At 40.6% G+C, this 21283-nt stretch overlaps 1 protein-coding gene across 20 annotated transcripts in view; it reads left to right on the forward strand.

Annotated features, from left to right (window-relative positions):
• The window catches only part of KANSL1 (KAT8 regulatory NSL complex subunit 1), a 197017-nt gene that overhangs the window by 34639 nt on the left and 141095 nt on the right, over positions 1-21283 (forward strand). For 19 of the 20 annotated variants that reach the window (XM_054458820.2, XM_054458836.2, XM_063656802.1 and 16 more), the window contains one exon: positions 16385-17762. In XM_054458820.2, the coding sequence (XP_054314795.1) occupies positions 16474-17762 (1289 nt within the window). In that variant the 5' untranslated portion in view covers positions 16385-16473. Of the gene's footprint in view, positions 1-16384; positions 17763-18460; positions 21124-21283 lie in introns of those variants that run through there. The other variant, XM_063656804.1, reaches the window with a different exon arrangement.

Here is a 21283-nt window from a genome sequence, read left to right on the forward strand (position 1 = left end):
ACGTCTTGGGAAGCGTATCTTACCTTAGTGCCTCTTTACTTACTTACCTTAAGAAAGGAGTACAGGGCAGGTTCTTAAGTAAAATGGCCCCAGACACCTGGCTTGCCTACTGTGTCAGTGCAAAGAACACTTGGATCATGTCTTTTTCCTAAAATTGGACTTCATAACTGTTTCTTGGAAGTCTATTTTAAGACTTTTTTAGTTCTCATGTTGCTTCTGAAGACATCTGTTTAAATTACAGTTTCTATGCTGATAAGTTGCGTATACACCTCTGGGCATACTAAAATTTGTGCAGAACAATAGTTTATAACACAAGATAAGATTCCCTCATCAGTACTTCCCATCCCCTGAAATGTGAGGTCAAAACTCAGTTGAACCACGCTATGGCTGTAGAAGACAGTATGAATTAGAAAAGACAAATATCCACTGTACTAGAGTTCACCAGCGTTTGAAGGCTATCAGAAGATATAGGAGGTAAGTGATATCCTTGGGTGTCACTTGCAGATTGAGGGGAGGATTGTGGGTCGTAGGAGATGACTAGTATGGCAGGGGGTAACTATTATTTGTTTCTTTTTTAAGCCATGTGCCTTTTAGGATGTAGAACAAAATACATAGGAGAAAATAAGCCAAAAGGTGTGATTTGCCAAAATACTTGGACTCCAAAAAGAGCTGCAATATATATTTTTCTTTATTAAGCATTTTCTTGTCTTTGGTAGAATAAAGGTAAAGCTAAAATAGAGTGCGGAAACTGACTTGACCGTAGTAGAAAACACAGCTCATGTTTATGAATCAAAAACAAATGAGTTTGGGCAGTCTGAAAGAAAAAATCAAACATTTTATATGAAGATTTTAAACCTTTATGCAAAGAGTCCCTTTAAGGTGGAAGAGACCTTTTAAATAGAGACCTTCCCCATTTAGTAGCACAATGCGGCAAAATAGTTGTTTAATAAATGTTACTTTCTGCAAGCCTTGCTTTTCCAAGATTTTAAGCTGCTTCCACAGAGTGTTAACATTTGAAAGCCCTCTACCAGGAAATTATTTAGCTGTGTATTTTATTGTTGCTGACTGTGAACTTGCCCTTTTTTTCCCTGGCTGTAATTTTTTTAGAATTAAAGTTTCTTTCCAAGATTTTGAGGGTCAGGAAATGTAAAGTGGAGGTAGATTGAGTGCAGTTTTATCTAAATGTTATTTTAAAAACTCTGGTTCTTGTAACTTGAACCAGGAATCCAAAATGAGATCTTACTCTGAATTTTAATTACAGCAGATTCTGCTCTTATTTGGAAAAAGTTGCTTGAGTGACATCAAACTTAATGGAGTCCCTCACTTTTAATTCCTTTTTAAAAAGGGGACAGCTTAAGGTTAGACTTGGTTAAATTCAGTTGGAAGGTAAGTATTAGGGAATAAAAAAGATGAATAACAATTTTGTTGTTAGGATGTTAAACCAAAAATTGCTAAGAACTCATATCCAGACTTTCCTCTTGCTGCTTGTTATTTGGCCTTTGTGACTGTTTGTTAGCACCTCCACCAGAGGGTGTGAAGGGAAAGAGGCTCAAAGCTAAGTACTGTAGCTAGTTTCTGGTTTCTAGTATTGGAGACACACTTCATAGAAATACTAGCCTGGGCTGGGCGTGGTGGCTCATGCCTGTAATCCCAGCACCTTGGGAGGCCGAGGCGGATCACCTGAGGTCAGGAGTTTGAGACCAGCCTGGCTAACATGGTGAAACCCTGTCTCTACTGAAAAAAACAAAAAAACAAAAAAACAGCAAAAATTACCTGGACATGGTGGCGCATGCCTGTAGCCCCAGCTACTCAAGAGGCTGAGGCAGGAGAATTGCTTGAACCTGGGAGGCGGAGGTTGTAGTGAGCCGAGATCACACCACTGCACTTCAGCCTGGGCGACAGAGAGAGACTTCGTCTCAAGAAAAAGAGAAAAGAAATACCAGTCTGATAAGGTGAACTGTCAGGAAAGTTTCATTAAACTCTCCGTATGTGACTGAAGCTCTTTGAAGACCTTAAGCATGTCTCCAAAAAATTGGATTGTATTTTTTTGCACTTAGTGATTTACTCCTTATCCCTTGCCTCCCAAGATAATGAAAAATGGATATTAGTATTGACTTAACATTTTATTGGCATTGGAAAAATGTACTTTTAAAAGTCATTAATTGACTTTAAAGGTATAAGGTAGGTTTCAGTGGGAACTCAGGAATTTGGCCATGGACCTTCCCAGAATAACCTGTTTCCTTTAGAATTCTTTTTTTTTTTTTTGAGGCACAGTCTCTCTCTGTCCCCCAGACTGGAGGTGCAGTGGCGGGATCTCAGCTCACTGCAAACTCTGCCTCCTGGGTTCACGCCATTCTCCTGACTCAGCCTCCGGAGTAGCTGGAACTACAGGTGCCCACCATCACGCCCGGCTAATTTTTTTTTTTTTTTTTTGGTATTTTTAGTAAAGACAGGGTTTCACTGTGTTAGCCAGGATGGTCTCGATCTCCTGACCTTGTGATCCACCCATCTCGGCCTCCCAAAGTGCTGGGATTACAGGCAAGAACCACCGCGCCCGGCCTCCTTTAGAATTCTTAAAATCTTCCAGAAGTCGCTGATTTTAGGATTGTTCAGGAACACTTACACCAACCATTAGGGCTTGTTGGAAAAAGATATGATAAAAAGTACGATTTTTTTTCCTCTTTGTCTTTTGTCAGCTAAAGACTGGTAGGAAATTTGAATTCAGTGCTAGCATAGAAATAGGATAAACACCATTAATAGTTTGATATATAGACATCCTTCAGAAAAAAAAAGTTTTCTTGAGATGGTATCTTGCTGTGTTGTCTAGGCTGGTCTTGAATTTCTGGGCTCAAGCAGTCCTCCCACCTTGACTTCTAGAGTAGCTGGTATTAAGGCATGAGCCATGGGGCCTAGCCTATCCGTGTGTGTGTGTGTGTGTGTGTGTATGTGTGTGTATTTAATGGGATCATACTTGTTATATGGCTTGATCTTTTTAAATAGGGTTTTTTTTTTTGTATTCCAGTTCTTTAGTGAAAGCATTGTGTATACATCTTTGAGTACCTATGAGAATATTTCTGTTGGATAGATTTCTAGAAATGCAGTTGCTGGGTAAAAGTTTGAGCAATTACATTTGTGATTTTGATGGCTATTACCTTTATAATGCTGTGTAACCAATTTAATAATAGCTTAAAAAGTGTAGTTAAAAAGTTTCCTAGTCTGAGTACAGGTGCTTGGTCAAGTAAATAACTGGAACTTGTGGTGGGTGAAGCCTATCCTAGGTTCAGTTGATGCCTCTTCTTGTTAGGTGGTTGATCACTTCAGACATCCCCATTAACATCCTAATGGATCTTCTTCATCTGATGGGTTTAGCATAGAATGCTCAGGTTGCTTAACGTGTGTTGGTCTGCTGTCTGCCAGGCATTGTGCTGCTTGTAGGGGACAGAGATAAAACAAGCTATAACCCTCCTTTTTAAGAAGTACATAGTTGGCCAGGCGTGGCGGCTCATGCCTGTAATCTCAGCACTTTGAGAGGCCGAGGCTGGCGAATCACGAGGTCAGGCCAGGCCAACATGGTGAAACCCTGTCTCTGCTGAAAAAGACAAAAAATTAGCTAGATGTGGTGGTGGATGCCTGTAATCCCAGCTACTCAGGAGGCTGAGGCAGGAGAATCGCTTGAACTCAGGAGGTGGAGGTTGCAGTGAGCCAATATTGTGCCGCTGCACTCCAGCCCGGGTGACAATGAGAGGCTGTGTCTCAAAAAAAAAAAAAAAAACAAAAAAAAAACAAAAAAGTACATAGTCTGGGGAGGAAAGAGACAAGACAAAATTGTGAGTTTATATTGTACCATGAGTAATAGCCAGGGTGTCATGGGGGTGCAGGTAAGATCCTAGAGGGAGAGACCCCACCTAAACCTGGGAGTAATGGGGAATACTTGAAAGAGCGTGTAACCTTGAGCTGAACCGTGAAAGAGTAGCATGAGTAAAGGTGCAGGGACATAGAAGAGCCAGGAAACATATGTTTCAGGTGGCTGTAGTGAGGACAGGCTGGAGATGAGGTCGAATGTAAAAAGGGGACAGATAATGGTGTGTGAGGAATTTGGACTCATCCTTACTCTAGAGTCAGTGAAAGATTTTAAACGGTTAGATTTAGGTTTACCCCCTCCTTTCCTTTTTTCTTCCCTTTCTAATAATCATTTTGGTAGTGGATGCTAGATTAGAGGCTTGCTGAGACAGGAAGAAGGAAGAATAGTTGGGAGATTATTACTGCCTGAATTACTATTGTACATAATGAGGTTCTGCACTAGGGCATTGGCACTAAGGATGGAATGAATGTGCCTATCATTCTGTGTGTTGCCAACCCTCACCCTCTGTGCACCACCTCACCTTTCAAAATTCAGTCAGTATGTCATCTTTTCTAGAAGCCTTCCTTGACTCCTTCAGGTGAAATACAGTACTTTATCAAGCTAGGCTACCTTCACACCTAATTTATATTTTACTATCTTGTATCTGGCATTTAGTAGATGTTTAAATTAAATATTTATGGTAAAAAGTAAGTTGGTGATTTGAGGTCATGATTCACTCAAGTAGACAGTGTTGAGGAGCAGGAGGAGGTTTTGGATTTGGTGTTGGGGCATGGAATGGGTTTTGAATATGGGATGCTTGAAGTAGTTTTATAGGCAATGCTGAATTCTACTAATTTCTTTCTTTCTTTTTGTTTTTTTTGGAGACAGTCTCATTCTGTTGCCTAAGCTGGAGTGCAGTGGTGCCATCTCAGCTCACTGCAGCCCCTGCCTCCCGGATTCAAGTGATTCTCGTACCTCAGCCTTCTGAATAGCTGGGATTACAGGCAAAGACGGGGTTTTGCCGTGTTGGCCAGGCTGGTCTCAAACTCCTGACCTCAAGTGATCTTCCTGCCTTGGCCTCCCAAAGTGCTGGAATTACAGGCGTGAGCCACTTCTCCCGGCCCTACTCCCTCTCTTCCTTCCCTCCTCCCTCCTTCTTTCCCTCCTTTTCTTCTCTCCCCTCCTCTCCCCTCTCCCCTGTCTCCTCTCTCCTCTCCTCTTTTTCTTCTTTTGAGACAGAATCTCGCTCTGTAACCCAGGCTGGAGTGCAGTGGCGTGATCACAGCTCACTGCAACCTCCACCCGCCAGGCTCTAGTGACCCTCCCACTATGCCCAGCTAATTATTATTTTTTTAGAGACTGGGACTCAGTGTGTTGTCTAGGCTGGTCTCAAACTCCTCCTGGGCTCAGGCGATCCTCCTGCCTTGGCCTTCCAAGGTGCTGGGCTTATAAGTGTGAGCTACCATGCTAGGCCATCATTTAAAAAAAAAAATTAGTGTTTTTGTTTGGGTGGCTTTTTTAGATGGGGGCTGTGTTGCCTAGGCTGGCCTTGAACTCCTTGCCTGAAGCCATCCTCCTGCCTCCTGAGTAACTGGAAATACAGGCGCCTGCCACTGCACCCAGCTCCTACTCATTCTTTAGGTTTCAGCCTAGATGTTTTTTTTTCTGAAAAGCATTTTCTGACTCCACCTACTTCTCAGCCTGTATGAGGATTGCCTCCCTCCCCCAAATCACACAGTAGTGTCTGTCTTTACTGCTGCTTGTCATCCTTGTATGTACTTACCGTGGTGCTTTGAATACTCTAGGCATTTCAATATTTATTGGAGATACTCAGTAGGTAGTTGGTGTTCTTTGACTGACTTTCCTCTAAAGACTAAAATTCAGAATTTACTGTCAGGCAGTTAAGACCCTTTCAGTTTAAGCCTTAAACTATCTAGTGTAGTAGTTAAAAGCATCGGCTTTAGCATTATGGATCCTGCCCCTGCAACTTCATAGTTGTGTGATCATGGGCAAATTACTTAACTTCTTTGAGCATCTATAAAATGAGGACAGTAGTACTTACCTTATATTGTTATTGTGAAGATTAAGAGAATATATGTAAGATACTTAGCCTAGTGGTTGACATAGTAAAAGGCTAATTAATGCTAGTGAACAACATTTGTAATAACCTATCCTGCACTGAAGAATGATTCCTTTGGTAATATAAAGCTTTTTCAGTTAAGAAGCCCTGTTGGCCAAGGAAATTGATAATGGTGTTGTGGGTGACACACATTATCTCTTTGTTTTATAGTAAAAATTTTGTCTCTCCTTCCCCATTGTATTCCACAACAAATCTACTTTTGTTTATATGTAAAATAAATACTTTGCAGTGCATTCCATAATGTAGCTTGCAGTACTTCATCACAGATCACTGTATAGCTGTTCTTTTCCTCTTTCTCTTGAGAAGCTGTACATATACCACCTGATTCATGCAAGTTGTTTTATGGATCATGCCCCACGTCTTTCCCATTATTTTGATTGTGTCAATTTTTTGATTCGTGTTTCCTCCTTTTTCTCTTCTTAGTAAAATCTTACACTTGAGGGCAACCCCCACGAGGCCTTTTTGACTTCTCTAGTCCAGTCATTTAGGGCTTACAGCGCTTACTATGTACCAAGCTCTCGATAAAGTTAGCACGCTAAAGAAGGGTGCTGTAAAGGAATTTTGCTTGTCTTGGAAATAGAATTAGTTAACAATTAGGGAAAATTCAGATAATTTGAACTGAATGACAGCGACTTTAAGTGCATTATACAATTCAAGCAGGAAGAAAGTGATATGAATTCGAAGAGTCTAAGAAGTTTTTGTGGAGATGCTATGTATTGAAAAATCAGTAAGTTTGGGGACAAAAAAAAAATAGAAGAAGGACCTTCCAGGTAGAGGTAGCAACATAGGCAAAGATACGGAGTTGGGAATCTGTGGGGAGTTCTGGGTCCGTATCAATTGATGTACTTGCCCTGACGTTAAGTTTCATCTTGAAGAGTTTGAACTCATTAAAAAGGTGTGAGGGGCTGGGTGCGGTGGCTCACGCCTGTAATTCCAGCACTTTGGGAGGCCGAGGCGGGTGGATCACCTGAGGTCAGGAGTTCGAAACCAGCCTGGCCAACGTGGTGAAACCCCGTCTCTACTAAAATTACAAAAAAATTAGCTGGGTGTGGTGGCAGGCACCTGTAATCCCAGCTGCTCGGGAGGCTGTGGTAGGAGAATCACTTGAACCTGGGAGGCGGAGGTTGCAGTGAGCCGAGATCGCGCCATCGCACTCCAGCCTGGGGGACAAGAGCGAGACTTTGTCTCAAAAAAAAAAAAAAAAAAAAAGGTGTGAGGAACTCGTTCAGAGTAGGAAAGTGAGATGATAAAAAGGTAAAGGATAGTTTGGGGCACTGAGGCACTAGTCAGGAAGCTGTTGTGATAATCTAGACAGGAGCTGATGAGGACCTGGGCTGGATTGATATGTTAGAAATATAGAGAGGATATACCAAACCTGAAAAGCTTCGTGAGAAACAAAGGATTTCATCACAAAGGATATGAAATTGTGAAGGAAAAGAGAGCTTTCTTTCCATTCTTTATAAGCCGTCACGTTTTTGTTTGTCATATATGTGGCCTTTTTGTTAGACTTTGGCACCTTCACATTTCTGGATTTAAGCTTTGGTAGAGACTTTGACTATTATTTTCTGTTTGAAGTTCTCATTGCATCCTATCTGGATTATTGTGGTAGCTTTTTTATTGGTCTTTGACATCTATAGATGCCTTTTTACTTACTTTTAATCCATCCTACCCAACTGGTCTCTCTAAAGCACAGTCTGATGTTTCACTCCCATTTAAAAAGTGTTTAATGATACTCTGCTGTCATTATTTTATATATACATATATGTGTGTGTGTGTGTGTATATATATAAAATTTTTATTTTTCAGAGACTCGATCTCGCTATGTTGACCAGGCTGGTCTCAAACTCCTGGCCTCAAGCAATCCTTTTGCCTTGGCCTCCCAGAGTGCTGGGATTACATGTCTGAGCTGCTGCACCTGGCCTCTGCTGTCTTTGTTTGTTTGTTTGTTTTTGTTTTTGAGACAGAGCCTCTCTTTGTCGCCCCGGCTGAAATGCAGTGGCTCAGTCTCAGCTCATTGCAGCCTCTGCCTCCGTGGTTCAAGTGATTCTCATGCCTCAGCCTCCCTAGTAGCTGGGACTACAGGCACCTGCCATCATGCCCGGCTAAATTTTTTATTTTTATTTTTATTATTTATTTATTTATTTGAGATGGAGTCTCAGTTTTGTCACCCAGGCTGGAGTGCAATGGTGCGATCTTGGCTCACTGCACCTCCGCCGCTCGGGTTCAAGCGGTTCTCCTACCACAGCTTCCCAAGCAGCTGGGATTACAGATGCCCGCCACCACACCCAGCTAATTTTTTTGTATTTTTATTAGAGACGGGGTTTCACCACGTTGGCCAGGCTGGTTTCGAACTCCTGACCTCAGGTGATCCACCCGCCTCGGCCTCCCAGAGTGCTGGGATTGCAGGCGTGAGCCACTGTGCCTGGCCCCTCTACTGTCTTTAAGTCTGAATTAAGGCTATTTAAGGCTGTCCGTTAAGGATCTGGCTTCAAACTGCCTTTCCACCTTCATTCTACTATTTCCTCTATTAAAATGTGCTTTGTGTTTTAAGCAAATTGTTAATTTTTTTTTTTTTGAGATGGAGTCTTGCTCTTGTTACCCAGGCTGGAGTGCAGTGGCCCGATCTCAGCTCACTGGGTTCAAGCAATTATCCTGTCTCAGCCTTCCAAGTAGCTGGGAGTACAGGCGCCTGCCACCACTAACCCGGCTAATTTTTGGTAATTTTAGTAGAGATGGGGTTTCGCCATGTTGGCCAGGCTGGTCTCCTGATCTCAGGTGATCTACCCACCTCAGCCTTCCAAAGTCCTGGGATTATAGGCATGAGTCACTGCGTCTGGCCCAAATTGTTCATTTCTTTTAACCTTCAGAATGTCGCCTTTTCCCACACAGCCTTGCCTTTTCTTATGCCATTTCCTCTCACTAGAATGCCACATTACCATTCTCTTTTCCTAGCCTTTTGCATAATGACATTTTAGCTAATTTTCAAGTCTCAGCTAAAATTGCGGCAACTTCATGGACACTTCCCTAATCATCCTTCCTGCTGTTTCTTTCCTTCCTTTGTGTAGAGAAATGAGGTAATGGTGAAGGAAGAGGTTAGTAGAAGCCACATTATGGGCAAACTTTTCTTCCCCATCTGATTTTTGCTTTTGCTTTCAGTGCAAGTGTGGTTGTAATACTTGTCTTGTTGGCCACCCAGATGACCTATCCCTTCCCCTTTGTTCTCTGCAGCTAAATATTTTTGCAAGGTGGATGCTTCCAGGTTATTCTTGTGTATCTGGAGTCTTGTCTTGGGAATTTACTGGGAATAAATGAGGTTTTCATTTGTGGGTGTGGAGTTCTGACTTAAGTATTTGAAGCAGCTGGATACGTTTTGCTTTTGAAAGAGTATATATATGTGTGTGTATAATCTTTATCTCTAGGATATGGTTCTCTATTGGGAGGTATGATGTTGAACCCCCCAACTCCCATATTTGACATGTCTGGAGACATTTTTGATAGTCATCATTTTCAGAAGGGCACTACTAGCATCTAGTGGGTGGAAACCAGAGATGTTGCTAAACATGCTACTGCCAGGATAGCCCCCTGTGATAGATTACTCATCGTGAGATGTCAGTAGTGGTTAGGTTGAGAAACTCTATCCTAGAAGTATATTTTTGCTTCCCAAGTGCCACTTGTGTTAGGTAGAAGTTTGTCCTTGGACCGATGGTGCAATTTAGAATAATAGAATTAACATAGGAAGGGACCCTAGAGGTCAATATTTGAACTTTATCCCAACTTGTATTTCTCACAATGATGTTTCTGCTTGATATTAATAGATGTAATGGGAAAAGGTGCTTGTTAAAAAAGTTTGTTAAAGGTAAACATTTGCATATTCAGTATGATGCAATACGTTGTGAGTCTCTATCTGGGAAGTTTTTCCGAAATGTGTTTGCTTGCTGAGTGCATTTAACATCTTCCAGTCCCTAAAATACTTCCTTGAAACTGAGAAACTATTGATTATCTAGCCCAACCTTTTATAGCTAAATGACCTTGAATAGGTAGTCTTTTCTTTTATCTGTACAAGCTTACTGCAGAATCTCAATTTGTGTGAGTGACAGCAGGTGTAGCAGCTCCATCTGTATTTATTTGTCACATTATAGTTTACTAACTGAATGAACTAAAAATTGGGATATTTGGGGCTTGAATTTTTATTCTGAGTGTACAGCCTGACTTTATCCCCACCGGTAAATTAGAAATTATAATCTCAGCCCTAATTCTACTGCCCAGGTTGTTATGAGGATTAATCAGTTAATTATAGCTTTTAAGGCTTTGTATTCTTTGGAGAAAGATGATTTATCAGATAGGCTGTTGTGCTGTTTGTGTAGAACTGCTTCTTTTTTTTGTTTGTTTTTTTTTTCCTTTAGCCCTGAGCTTGCTTCTCTTAAGAACTGCTTAAATTTGACAGTCTTTCCCTGCTTTACATTGTCGAAGATTGAAGCTTTTTGAATTTTGTAGGGGTCAAGTGAGATAGGAATCATTGTTTTGCTCTGTATATTAAATTTGAGAATGTTACTATGGGCCGGGCACGGTGGCTTATGCCTGTAATCCCAGCACTTTGGGAGGCCAAGGTGGGTGGATCACGAGGTCAGGAGATGGAGACCATCCTGGCTAACATGGTGAAACCCTGTCTCTACTAAAAATACAAAAAATTAGCCAGGCATGGTGGCGGACGCCCGTAGTTCCAGCTACTGGGGAGGCTGAGGCAGGAGAATGGCATGAACCTGGGAGGTAGAGCTTGCAGTGAGCTGAGATCACGCCACGGCACTCCAGCCTGGGTGACAGAGTGAGACTCCATCTCAAAAAAAAAAAAAAAAAAAAAAATGTTACTGTGATTTTGTTTTACTTGGTTATTGGCTCTTTAAGAATTTCCATTGTTTTCTTTTTGTTTCTCTCCATTTTATTGTAGAAGTAATACATGTTTATGGTGGAGACTTTACATAAGCCAAGAAACAAAAGACAAAAGAATCTTACCAATGATTTTTTAAAGCAAAATTGAGATGATACTGTGTTTTGTTTCGTAACTTTTTTTCATTTAATAATGAAGCAAGCACTTTTCCATGTTAGTAAATATAGCTCTGCCACACTTAGGATTGCACAGTATTCCATTGTATGGATATTTAATAATTTAACCGAGTTTTTGGCATTCAGTTTTCTTTTTATTATAAACAACATCATGAAATATTAAAAGTAAGTCTAGACATAACAGGGAAAAGATGAAAGTACTAAACTTAGGTGGTGGTTTATGGCAATTGTAGCTAATTGCAAACTAGGTGCATTTTTCCTGTGCATTAAAAAGCCATGGAAATTTATTCCTTCTATGTTAGCTTTTTGTTTCCAGTGTAATAAAAGTGCAAATAATACTGGGTGTTTGTGCCAGGTACATGGCCAAGTAATTGAAAGTATCTTATTTCATCATCATAGCATCCTTGTGGGGAAGGCTCTGTTACTTGTAGATGAGGAGACTTAAAGAACAGAATAGTTAAGTAACCTACAGGAGGTGGAGCCAGGATGGGAACTGAGATTTGCTCACTTGAGCCAGTGCTCCTCTTACTTATGAATATCTTTGGGAGTAATGTTGAATCTTAGCATAATATTTCAGGTCAGTAAAGGGAGAGGGATATGGAGTTAAGTCTTTTTTTTCTTTCTTCACAATGGTATTTCTTTGGTATAGAAATCTCAAGATTTAGGAATTAGGAATGGGAATTTTTTCTGAAAAAGTGGTCACTTCTTCCTGTTCTCTGCACTCTTTCCCCTCCCCCACCCCCTTATTTAAATGATTGTTTTAGTAACTACACTATGCTGTGTATCCTGTGGGGATATTGAGACCAAGGAGAAAGTGCAAGTCAAATAAACTATTGTCTTTGAAGTGTATATGTTAATGTCAGGTTCATAGACATCATTTCAGAGAAGTCTTGGAGTAGATGGGATTTTTTTTTTTTTAAGATGGAGTCTTGCTCTTGTTGCCCCGGCTGGAGTGCAGTGGTGCAATCTTGGCTCATTGCAACCTCTGCTGCCTGGGTTCAGGTGATTCTCATGTCTCAGCCTCCCAAGTGGCTGGGATTACAGGTGCTTGCCACCGCACTCAGCTGATTTTTGTATTTTTAGTAGAGACAGGGTTTCACCATGTTGACCAGGCTGGTCTTGAACTCCTGACCTCAGGTGATACGCCTGCCTTGGCCTCCCAAAATGCTGGGATTACAGCGTGAGCCACTGTGCCCAGCTGGAGTAGATGGGATTTAAGCCGGCATTTTTCTTAAAGTTGTAAGCTTTAAAGAATTGAATAATCTCAGAATAACTGAGAAGTTTACTACTTAAGCACCTTCTGTGATGTGATGTTAATTATGACTCTCTTTTTCATTTGTGCTGGAGTGAGCCTGGGTTTTCCTAAGTTTTATGTAAGTCATATAAAGCATGTTTGTGCCCTTGCCTAGGTCCTCAGAGGGAAGCTGTTTCCTGCCCTTGCTAAGTCTTACTGTAGTGCTGTCAGGCAGTAGGGTACAATTACTCTTCACATGTATTAATCATCTGGCACTGATAATATGCCTCCTTGCATTGCTCATATCAACTACATATTGACATTCAAAAGGGGAGGAGATTGAATTGATGGGAATTATCTGGTAGTGATTTTTGTTTGTCCATGGGAAAAACCCTTTGCATATTATAAAAGTGACTCAAAATATTTTGAACAACTGTATTGGTTCAGCTGTCAACTGGTCTATAACACAATGTTTAATAACAGGAATTAGTACTGTCGACTGGTCTGTAACACAATGTTTAATAATATACTAGGAATTAGTATTATATTTAAAATTAGAAATGGGGAAAGACAACATAGAATAATTTGTGCCACACAGAATGCCATATGCCAGAAAGCCCACAGGAGAAAAGTCCATAAGCCCTGAAAATCTAGTTCATAAAGAATGTTGGTTAAAATACAACCCTGGAACAAGAAACTTTTGGTATTAATAATTATATGAGGCCAGGCACAGTGGCTCACACCTGTAATCCTAGCACTTTGGGATGCTGAGGCAAGCGGATCACCTGAGGTCAGAAGTTCAAGACCAGCTTGGCCAACATGGTGAAACTCCATCTCCATTAAAAATACAAAAATTATCTGGGCTTGGTGACACATGCCTGAAGTCCCAGTTACTCGGGAGGCTGAAGCAGGAGAATCACTTGAACAAAGGAGGCGGAGGTTGCAGTGAGCCGAGATCGTGCCACTGCACTCCAGCCTGGGCGACAGAGCGAGACTACATCTCAAAAAAAAAAAAAAAAAATATACACAGAGCAATAAGACAGATTCGACCCATATGTGTATTGGTGCTTTTATGAATAATGTTTTCTCAGTCATTTATTTGAGTATTTTTATGTTAATGATTCAAATTGTCATACTATAAGGAAGCTTACTGTGGTCCTGTAGGGCCTACCATCCTATGTTGGTATTGCTCCAAAGATAAACATTTTTGATTAAATTGGAGATTGCCCTCATTTGGGGCTGGGGGGTGGTGCTTAGTCCGGTGATTTCACAAGCATTTTGGTCTCAGGACCCTTTTTTCACTCTTAAAATTTGTTGAGAACAGCAAATAACTTGTTTTTCTTATAAACTTTGAGAAATTTAAAAAATATTTAATAAGTAATTCAGGCTGGGCATGGCGGCTCATGCCTATAATCCCAGGAGTTTGGAAGGCTGAAGCCGGGAGTTTGATAGCAGCCTGGGCAACACAATGAAATTCCATCTCTACAAAAATTCAAAAAATTAGCCGGGCATGGTGGCACACACCTTTAGTCCCAGCTACTGGGAGGCTGAAGCAGGAGGATCATTTGAGCCCAGGAGGTTGAGGCTTCAGTGAGCCATGATTGTGCTACTGCACTCTAGCTTGGGTTGACAGAGCTAGACCCTGTTTCAAAATAACAGCAACAAATAAATGATCTGTCTTGCACTTAAACTTTTTACCCATGCATAATTTCCTGACATTCACTGGACATTTTATTGTTCACTGGGTTATGCAGATCTTCCAAATGTTACACATTCCATTATATGGAATCAAAAATTCACATTCATTAATATTGTCACAAGTCTGTTAAATCAGAAATGGCTTTTAAAATATTCAGAAAGTCTGTGTGGCAGCTCATGCCTGTAATCCCAGCACTTTGGAAGGCCGAGGTGGACAGATCATGAGGTCAGGAGATTGCGACCATCCTGGCCAACATGGTGAAACCCTGTCTCTACTAAAAATACAAAAATTAGCCGAGCGTGGTGGCATGTGCCTGTAGTCCCAGCTACACGGGAGGCTGAGGCAGGAGAATCACTTGAACCCGGGAGGCAGAGGTTACAGTGAGCTGAGATCGCACCACTGCACTCCAGTGTGGCGACAGAGCGAGACTCTTACACATACACATACACACACACACACACACACACCAAGTAAAATATTGGGAAAACGTTTAAGTTCATGATTGTTGATACAAGTTTTCAAAAACACTAATCTTTGCTTAAATTCAGATTTTATTATTGGCAGCAAATATCGTCAGTGGTTTTCCTTGAAGTGACAAGTTCACTTTGTTCATTTGCAAGGAAATGTCTGCTAGTGAAGCAGGTTTCAAATAATGTTTGTCAGTAGTTCTGCCAAGTAAAAATCGTGTCCCATGAACAAAGCTCTAGTTCATTTTGCAACTCAGTTGTACTGTGCTTTTTCCTGAGAATTCATAAAGCAGCAGAGTGCTTTATGCATACTTTCCCTTTCATCACAAAGAATACTTTTTAAAAATGCACTAAAGGCTCAAGATAATTCATAATTTTTGCTGCTTCATCAAGGACATCTTAAGTGGAACTCCCTTAAAAAAAGAAAAACTGAGTGGAGAGTATAATGACTATTAGTATAGTTTGGTGCCTCTGCCTTGATTTGTGCTAATAATGTACCAGCAGTTTTGTTCACCTTTGTTTTTGTACTCTGATTGCAAATGTCAACACAGTGTAAAAGGCAGATAATATTCTAGTATTGCTATGAAAATACCTTTGATTTCACGAACCTCCAAAATAGCCTGTGAGATCCCCAGAAGTCCAGAGACCATAGTTTAAAGAACAACTGGCTTAGTTCTTTACGTATGTTTCCTTTGGCTCCCAGACCACATAGATCAAGGGGGATCAAACAGAGGCAAATGACTGAGGTTTTTAGCTTGGTTACTAAATAAAAGCAGTGCCATTACTTAAGGTAATGAAACAGGATGCTGAATAGTGTGCTGGAAGGAGAAAGTGAATTCTGAGCTTCGGGGGCTTGAGGAACATAGAGGTATGGGAATCTTGATTAGTGCAGCTCAGAAGTTTTTCTTAGAGTTAGGAAACCTCACCATACTAGTGGTTGTTGAGAGAGAAGAGGGCAGAAGGGACCTTGTGCAGCACCAGCATTTAAGGGTCCAGGAGGAAGAGAAGAGGATGATAGTACAAGGACATCAGGAAAGAATTAGAAGAAGGTTGGTATTGTTCAGTGCTTCAGAGAAGTCAGATAGAATGGGGACTGAGGCTTGACCGTTGGATTTGATAATAAGATTACTGGTGACCTTTGCCAGAGCAGTAGGGGGTGAAATCCAGATTATGGAAGAGTGAAGAGTGCAGAGACAGTTATTTATACTTTCTTAGAGAAGTTTTGGAGTAAAGGGAAAGAGAGATGTTGGGCAATTAAATATGAGAGAGAGGCTGTACTGAGGGCAGAAGATACTTGAGTAAATTCCTAGGCTGAGAGGAAGAAGCCAGTAGAGAAGATATTGATGACCACTTTGATCTGAAAGAAAAGAAAACTGATGAAACAAGTTGGTATTACAGATGTGGTACAGTTAGCTTTGTAGTATAATCTGTACTTCTAGAGAAGTGAGAAGCTGATGAACACTGGATTCCCTGGCCAGAAAAATGCACAGACCTGTGATATTTGGCATACTTTTTTTAGTGAACATAGGAATTCCTTACTAATTTTTTTCTGTTTAATTATTGTTTAGTTTGATATGTCTTGCTTTAAATCCATTTATTTCAACAAGCTTAAAGAGATTTTTTTTTAATGCAGATGATTTAATTTTAACAATCTGTGATTTTCTCTGAATCGAACTTGTGTTTTGGCACCTTTCAATCTGTGGTAATAATTGACAGGAAGAAGGGTGCAATTCTTCCTTCTCTTGTGCAGGGATTTTGCCTCCTCCTTTCTCCCAGATGAAAGATATTTGGGTCTCTAGAATAACTGTGGTACAGTTAGCTCCAGAGTGTTTTCTTTCTGGAGGCAGTTTAGACAACAGCCTCAAGTAGTGCTTTTGTTAAAAATATACATGTTTTTAAATGTGCTTGTATTTCTAATATTCTTTTCTCCTTTCTCTTCTAGTCTGTTCTCTGGGGAGGCAGTAAGGGGCCGTGGAGCTGGCCTCGGCCTCGGCATCGGGAGAGGCTGGACTTCCTGTCTCTCTGTGCTGAATGGCTGCGATGGCGCCCGCTCTCACTGACGCAGCAGCTGAAGCACACCATATCCGGTTCAAACTGGCTCCCCCATCCTCTACCTTGTCCCCTGGCAGTGCCGAAAATAACGGCAACGCCAACATCCTTATTGCTGCCAACGGAACCAAAAGAAAAGCCATTGCTGCAGAGGATCCCAGCCTAGATTTCCGAAATAATCCTACCAAGGAAGACTTGGGAAAGCTGCAACCACTGGTGGCATCTTATCTCTGCTCTGATGTAACATCTGTTCCCTCAAAGGAGTCTTTGAAGTTGCAAGGGGTCTTCAGCAAGCAGACAGTCCTTAAATCTCATCCTCTCTTATCTCAGTCCTATGAACTCCGAGCTGAGCTGTTGGGGAGACAGCCAGTTTTGGAGTTTTCCTTAGAAAATCTTAGAACCATGAATACGAGTGGTCAGACAGCTCTGCCAAAAGCACCTGTAAATGGGTTGGCTAAGAAATTGACTAAAAGTTCAACACATTCTGATCATGACAATTCCACTTCCCTCAATGAGGGAAAACGGGCTCTCACTTCATCTGCTCTTCATGGGGGTGAAATGGGAGGATCTGAATCTGGGGACTTGAAGGGGGGTATGACCAATTGCACTCTTCCACATAGAAGCCTTGATGTAGAACACACAACTTTGTATAGCAATAATAGCACTGCAAACAAATCTTCTGTCAATTCCATGGAACAGCCGGCACTTCAAGGAAGCAGTAGGTTATCACCTGGTACAGACTCCAGCTCTAACTTGGGGGGTGTCAAATTAGAGGGTAAAAAGTCTCCCCTGTCTTCCATACTTTTCAGTGCTTTAGATTCTGACACAAGGATAACAGCTTTACTGCGGCGACAGGCTGACATTGAGAGCCGTGCCCGCAGATTACAAAAGCGCTTACAGGTTGTGCAAGCCAAGCAGGTTGAGAGGCATATACAACATCAGCTGGGTGGATTTTTGGAGAAGACTTTGAGCAAACTGCCAAACTTGGAATCCTTGAGACCACGGAGCCAGTTGATGCTGACTCGAAAGGCTGAAGCTGCCTTGAGAAAAGCTGCCAGTGAGACCACCACTTCAGAGGGACTTAGCAACTTTCTGAAAAGCAATTCAATTTCAGAAGAATTGGAGAGATTTACAGCTAGTGGCATAGCCAACTTGAGGTGCAGTGAACAGGCATTTGATTCAGATGTCACTGACAGTAGTTCAGGAGGGGAGTCTGATATTGAAGAGGAAGAACTGACCAGAGCTGATCCCGAGCAGCGCCATGTACCCCTGTGAGTAGACCTCATGCATGATAGCATTCTTGATAAATGTTGGCACAAGGAAGAATGAATGAATCCCCTTTATGGAGAGAATGTGATTCTTTGTAGATAGGAGTCTAGGTTCCATTTGTTTTTTCCCTGATGTTGGGTAGGTGAGTGCGTATATATGCTAGTGAAGAAAGGGAAGATATTTTTGCTGTAGTGTTGTGTCGTTGTAGTCTAAATGGTGGTAATTTCCTTTTGAAGTCTTACTAAGGAAAATAACTAGGAGACATCTTATGTGTAAAATTGTACTAGTACCTCTTTAAGAGTGAATTTAGATTTCTTTTGAAACTATATATAGGAAATGATAAGTTAATGGCCTGATTGTTGAGATTTTGTTGTTTCCAGTAAGCAGGGACAAATGCTGAGTTGACCTAGTTACCTTTGTAGGAAATTACAGTTGCTTTTGATTGAACTTGCAGCAGAGAGCATACCCAGTCTTCAATTTTAACACTTGAGATTTTCTTACATTTTAAGGACTGACAATTAGAAAATGCTTCAGAATATTTAATACATTGCCTCCAAGCACAGTCCACTTTCACAACCTGACTCTCTTCCTATTAAAAAAAAAAAGCCCATTTTAATCAGATATGTTAAGCTGAGTTAAATGTATTGATGTATTTGGAATAAATTCTTACTGGGTTTTTTTTTTTTTTTTTTGAGACAGTTCTGCTCTGTCGCCCAGGCTGGAGTGCAGGAATGCAGTAGTGCGATCTCAGCTCACTGAAGCCTCTGGCTCCCGGGTTCAGGCGATTCTCGGGCCTCAGCCTCCCTAAGTAGCTGGGATTACAGGCACCCGCCACCAAGTCAGGCTAATTTTTTTCTTTTTTCTTTTCTTTTCTTAAGAGTTTCACCATGTCGACCAGGCTGGCCTCGAAGTCCTGACCTCGTGATCTGCTCACCTCATCTTACTGGTTTTTCTAAATCTGTTGGTTTGAGAAAATTTTACATAAGCTTTTTATGGGTGGCGCTCCAAATTGGCATGGTGGAAACAGAGACGTTTCACTCCTGTCACTCCCAATTCAGCATCTGTGTACTTAAATAAAGCAGTACTATATTATAACATACTTAAAGATAAATGTTAAATAAGTGCATTTATCTCCTTAGGAATATCAGATTTGAGAGATAGCATGAGGAGTTGGAAAAGAGGGGCAGGATAATTGACTAGTAGATCTTCTTTCATTTCCTCTTTGCTAGAGGCTGGCTTACTAGAGAAGGCTGAAAAGGGTAAATATGTGGGAAGAGTTGGTGTTTCCTTGACTGTATTAAAAGGTGATAAAGATTTTCACTGGAGTGTTTGGTTGTTGAGACAGCTGTGATTTTTAAAAGTAAATTTTCTGGTTTCCCAATTTTGTTTATATTATCTGCATGGATATTGTATCTGAAGTGAAACTTTGTTTTTGTTTTTTTTTCTATTTTGAAGGAAGAAATGGATAATTTTTGCTGAATTTCTTCCTTGTAGACCTAGTTCCATTATCACTTGTTAGTTCACTGTGCTCAAGTCCACTTCTGTGTTTAGATTTAAAGCAAATGCTTCAGAGGCTTGCTTCTTCCATAACCCATCTTTCTTTAAATGGATTAGTAGCTTAATTCAGCTTGCTAATATTCATGGCATTATCCCCACTAACTTTGCTGTTTAAATCACTGCTTTAAAAATGTCTTGATTAACATTAAATATTTTGTGCTTAGAGGTATAATAAACACTGTAGTTAAAGGATTTTAAATTGCATGCACTTATTTTGAGTAACAGAAAAGCACCTAGACACTATAAGCTTATTGTTTTCAGGATACATTGCATTGAAAACATTTCTGAGTTTTGGTACTGTTGTAGGTAAGTGTTACAAACCAATGAAATAAAAATACCTGAGAATTTTTCTTATTCTGTAGGATAATTTAATGACTTGGAAAAACCTTAAGGCCATTCATTCACTACTTAGTTCTGAGCATTCTTCTCACATAATAGTTTATCGTTTGGAAGGGTGTGAAGTGCATAAGAACAGCCAAAGGATGGCTTTTAGGAAACATTTTGGGATCAGTTGAATCCTCTTGAAATTAAATCAACTGAATGATACTTTAAAAAGTTGAATTTTCATGCGTTAGATCATATTTGGGTACTGAAAGTACTCTGAAGTACATGTTGTTTTTGCACATTGTAATTATATTTAGGGCCAGGCACGGTGGCTCACTCCTGTAATCCCACCCAGCACTTTGGGAGGCTGAGGCGGGCGGATCACTTGAGGTTGGGAGTTCGAGACCAGTTTGACCAACATGGAGAAACCCCGTCTCTACTAAAAATACAAAATTAGCTGGGCGTGGTGGCACATGCCTCTACATCTAGCTACTCTGGAGGCTGAGGCAGGAGAATCTCTTGAACCTGAGAGGTGGAGGTTGCGGTGAGCCGAGATCGCACCATTGCACTCCAGCCTGGGCAACAAGAGCGAAACTCTGTCTCAAAAAAAAAAAATTGTATTTAAACTAAAACCACCAGTAAAGCATAAATACTTTAAAGTTCTTGTTGAGCAAGATCACCGGGTTGACTCTTAAGGCTGGTATTTATTCAGCCAAGTGTTTGTTGATCTTCTGAGTGTTTTAAAGGGTTTCAGCAGTTGACGAGACAATGGGAATGGAGGCATTGCTTTAATTTAAAAAGAAGAAGAAAAAGTTGTTCTTCGATGCTGAGAAATGAATCCTAGAATGTAGTTAGTTAATTCTTCAGGAACTTGACCCAGCTGGTGAATTTTGGCTCCCCCCGCCCTTCCAGTAGCTGGTCTGTATTTTACTCTTTTGCCCAAGATAGAGTGGTGGGCTAGGTTTCGTCTAGGCAGCCCTGATGAAAATATTTAGAGGAGACTGTTGGAATGAGCTGTTTTTAAATGATGTTGCTTAAATTACAAGTGGATAGTTCTGTGGAAATTATAATCCCTTTCTTCTCTAAGAATTCAATTGTTTTTTTCTTTCCCACCTCCCAGAGGAGAAACAGTGATCCATTCTGTGTTGTTGGTACATGCTAGCTATAGAATGATTAATTTTTCTATGTTGTTGAATGTTTAGCAAATTGTATGTTTATCATTGTATTATGCTTGACAGTAAACTATATTGCTAAATGAGACTTTAGAGAGAGTTTTTTAAATTAATTTTTATGGTTGACTGATTTTATGTCTGGTTTAAAAACTCTTACCCTTTTTGTTTAAACTCTTTGGAAAATTTTCATGAAATATTTCATGTGTCTTCCTTTCTTGGTACCGTGGACATAACTGCTTCTTTGAAAATTCTGCAGTACGTTGGGTTTGATATGATGTCACTAAACAATGATATGTCATCACTGTGCAAGGTACAGGAATTTAAATTTTATCTCCTTGATTATGGGATTAAGAAGGAAGCTGCATGCTTCCATAAATATCTTAATGTTTAATTCTTAATTGTAGATGTAGAAATAAAAGCATTTAATTATCATATGTATGTAATGTACTTGCTGAGTTGTGCTTGCTCTT

The sequence above is a fragment of the Pongo pygmaeus genome, chromosome 19 (assembly GCF_028885625.2).
Source record: "Pongo pygmaeus isolate AG05252 chromosome 19, NHGRI_mPonPyg2-v2.0_pri, whole genome shotgun sequence".
NCBI classification, from domain to species: domain Eukaryota; kingdom Metazoa; phylum Chordata; class Mammalia; order Primates; family Hominidae; genus Pongo; species Pongo pygmaeus.